The 3,903-nt window shown below is 40.6% G+C and overlaps 1 protein-coding gene across 1 annotated transcript; it reads left to right on the top strand.

Annotated features, from left to right (window-relative positions):
- Positions 1 to 2,020: 2,020 nt before the first annotated feature.
- On the top strand, positions 2,021 to 2,893 carry LOC106776809. The gene has a single exon (XM_014664276.1). The coding sequence runs from the start codon at positions 2,021 to 2,023 to the stop codon at positions 2,891 to 2,893; it is 873 nt and encodes a 290-aa protein (XP_014519762.1).
- The last annotated feature ends 1,010 nt before the right edge of the window (positions 2,894 to 3,903 follow it).

Genomic DNA, 3,903 nt, shown 5'->3' on the forward strand with positions numbered 1-3,903 from the left:
AAAATTTAATTTGAAGTTTTGAACTAAAATTTAATTAAAGTTTTAGAGTGGGGCTAACCCACTTTAACCCTGACCCTAACCCACTTGAGAGGGGGCTTTGGGGGTTGGGGCTTTTTTCTAGCCCCCTACTTAAGGGGCTTCTTAAAATAGGGCTTTTTCAATAGTGGGTTAGGGCTGGCCTTGGGACCATGGGTTAAATTGACACCTCTAGTTGTGACAGTAAAGGAAAACTAAAATGAATAAACTTTTCAAAGTTGACCAATGATGCGTGCTTTATTAATTAAGATGTAATTGGCAATATAGTCTTACATCTTTACTTGTACATTTAGTTTGATTTCTTATGTTTTAAAAAGTTCAAGATGTCACCTATTTTACCAAGTATTGATATAAATAATAAGTGACATTTAAATGTATTAAAAACTATATAATATTTAAGTTTAAAAAAAGTATGAGTCAATTCATATATAATTTAACTTAAACCTATTTAACTTAGAAGTTAAGTGAATGAAGATACCTATAATTCTCCCTTTGTTTTTTATGTGTTTTGTGAAACCTAAAACCTAACATGTTTTGTACAAAATAAAAATTGTTTAAGACGAGATTTAAGGCTACGTGCTTTTGAGTCCAAGTTGCTACTAGTTTTTGGAGTTTTTGTTTTCTTCTCCTAACAACATTATTATTATTTGTTTTTTAGTTCAATTAAGAAAATGTTTTGTTATTATCTTTAACAGTTAATATATTTAAATTATTAGCAGAATTAATTTCAAACCAAATAAATGGCCATTCCCTTTTAAAAATATAAAAGAATAACATAAATTTAATTCCAAAAGTAAAGAATCAAATTAATATTAATAATTTAGTCTAAAATGATTGAAGTTATTTTTTACCGTTTCGTAGACAAGTATTTAAAAATAGAAAAGAAAATAAAACAAGGTGACATAAATTAAAAACCATGTCAGATGTGCTTGGTATAAAATATAAAATATAATATGTACGGTAAGATATCCATGACGAACGGTTATACCGGACAGATAGAACTAACAGACGATTGGTTACATGAGATAGAGAATCAATCACCATGCTGAGCTATAATTGGGCCAACTTTTATTATTGGGCTCAAGTCCATCAAAGGTATCTGATTAAATATACTGAAAATCAAATAATATGATATCAAGAATCAAATAATATCTAATTAAAGATATAGATGAAGCTGTTTATGGGTAACCGAGTAAGTATGTTTATATTTTATTCTATTTATATTCTATTAATCTTATATCAATTCAAGGTTTATAAATAGAGAACCAGGGACATCAGCCAGATACGCTTCACACAGACTCTACTCACATTCTAATCACACAAAGATTCTTTTCTCACATTGAGAATCATTCCAAAAAGAACCAAGGTTCTTTTATCCTACATGCCTAACTTGAGCGTCAGAGTGCCTTTGCAGGTACCTCCCCCCCGGTTAGAGCTTGAAGGTTACCGGACAGTCGAGATTGAAGTAAAACGAGCGGTCAATAACCAAGACGAGCGAGCTATTAAGGAAATCCAAGCGTCAGAAAGCGGGAAAGCCACGTCGTTTAGGTTAGCGTCTCGGTCCCTAAAATTTACAGCGAAACATTTTGGCGCCCACCGTGGGGCCGAGACTTGAAGATTCCCAATGGTTACCACAAGGAATATGGACAACAACAATTCAATAGATATGATCAGAGAGTTACAGGCCCAGTTGGAGACACAAGCAAAGCGAATGGAAGAGCAGGCCCAGACTATACGCCAACAACAAAAATTTCAGAAGACACAGGCAAAGCGGATGGAAGAACAAGCCTAGACTATACGTCAGCAGCAAGAGTTGCAGTAGAAGCAAACTGAAGAGATTGCTCGACTAAGAGCACGGCGTCCACCACCTGAAATGTTTGAGACCCAGGGAAGTCAGAACGGTGATCAGAGCGTACATACACCCCCTCGGTCCGTTTGGTCACCCAACCTATTACCATTCACAGAAGCCGTCATGTAAGCTCTGATGCCTGAAAGGCCTCCACCACCGATAGAAAGATTTGACGGAACTTCAGACCCGGAACATCACATCAGAAATTTCATCGACTCTATGGCCTTCTATTCCAAAAGTGACCCGATTAAATGTAGGGCCTTCTCTCTATCCTTGAAGGGAGAAGCGTTGGAGTGGTACTACACCCTCCCTCCTAATACAGTGGACAACTTCCGCACCGTCATCACCTTATTCAGAAAACAATATGCAGCCAATCGAAAAGAGGAAGTGACTGCCGCAGAACTTGTCAACCTTAAGCAAGATAAGGACGAACCCCTCAGATCGTTCATGCAGAGATACAACAAAGCAGCCAGGCGAGTGAAGGGCGTCAACCAGGCGTTCATCATCAGCATTTTCCCTAATTGCCTGAAACCGGGATACGTCTCGGAACATTTATACGCTAAACTACCTAATTCGATGGAGGAACTCCAAGAAAGAATGACCGAGTTCATTCGGATGGAGGATCAACACCTGACGGAGACCCCCACAAGCGGGAACAAGAAAGAAATAAGACAAGTTCGTGAAGGAGACCAAAGGCCTCTTAGAAGAGATCTACCCGTACCCTTAGGCCCTCGGTACGATCACTACGCACGCTTAAATGCGCCACTGACAAAAGTGTTCAAGGAGGCTTTAAGCGCCGAACTTATCAACGTAAGAAAGCGACCCACACCTCGGGCCACTAACGAAACTAAGGCCTGCCTATTTCATGCCAACCATGGACATGCTACTGAAGATTGCACCACCCTAAGGGATGAACTAGAAAGGCTCATCCGAGCGGGATATCTCCGGCAATTCGTAAAGAAGGGACCAAAATCGCATAAACGATCTCCCAGAAGGGAAACAGTATGAAGAAGTCCTAAACGGGTACATGACAATGACGTTCGCCCAAGAGACCGTTCCCAAAGTCGTCCTAGGGAAAGAGATCGCTCCCGTAGTCATCCTAGGGAGCGCGAGAGAGAAAGGCCAATCAAGGGCCGGATTGACACCATCTCTGGAGGCTTCGCCAGAGGAGGAGCCTTGTCTTCCGCCCGAAAAAGACACTTGAGGAGTTTGAGGAGTGTCCATGCTATAGGACGCAACCCCTTGTCTATGCCTGACATAACGTTTACCGACGCAAACATCCACGCTCTAGAACCCGACCAAGACGATCCCATACCGGTGCATTTTTCCGCTGAGCAGTTGCGTAGCTGAGGGGTTGCGGCGCTGAGGGGTTGCGGCGTTGAGGGGTTTTCGCTTTGCTTAAAAGCTGAGCGGTTTTTCACATTTGACACTTCCAAACTCTTCTTTGTATTTCGCCTGAGCGGTCTCCCTAAGTCCTAGCACTCTTCTTTCACTTTCAAGATCATTTTCGAGAGATTTCCTCACTTTCTCATTCACCCACTCACCAAAAATTCAATTTTTCACCATTACTTTGTCAAGGTTTGGGGTTTTTGGTTGAGGGACTTGCATTAGAGAGGTCATACATCATCAATTAAGCAAATTTTCTGCAAGCATTTACCATCTCCACTCAAGTAAGCATGCAATTCATTGTTTGGTGTTTCTAATTTGGGATTTGTTGAAGAACATGCTTAGGAACATGATAAATTAGGGCTTTTGATTTCTATGCATGAATTGATAAAATAGGAACTGTTTGAACCGATTGAATTACATGATTTTGGTCTGGATTGATGATTTAGCAAAAGAGTGGAGAATAAGATCAAAGAGGCAAGGATTTTGAAAAGCCCTAGCCGCCACCGCTGAGCGGTAATTTTTGGCGCTGGGCGGTAGCGCGATTTGAGGCAAACCGCTTGGGCGGTCTCTTTTGACGCTAGGCGGTCTGCAGCTGTCTTACCTAAAAATTGAAATTTTTTTGGATGCTT

Source organism: Vigna radiata, chromosome 11 (genome assembly GCF_000741045.1).
Source record: "Vigna radiata var. radiata cultivar VC1973A chromosome 11, Vradiata_ver6, whole genome shotgun sequence".
NCBI classification, from domain to species: Eukaryota; Viridiplantae; Streptophyta; class Magnoliopsida; order Fabales; family Fabaceae; genus Vigna; species Vigna radiata.

Excerpts from the sequence above, each read along its gene's own strand:
- LOC106776809 (XM_014664276.1), top strand. The coding sequence starts at position 2,021 with ATGCCTGAAAGGCCTCCACCACCGATAGAAAGATTTGACGGAACTTCA.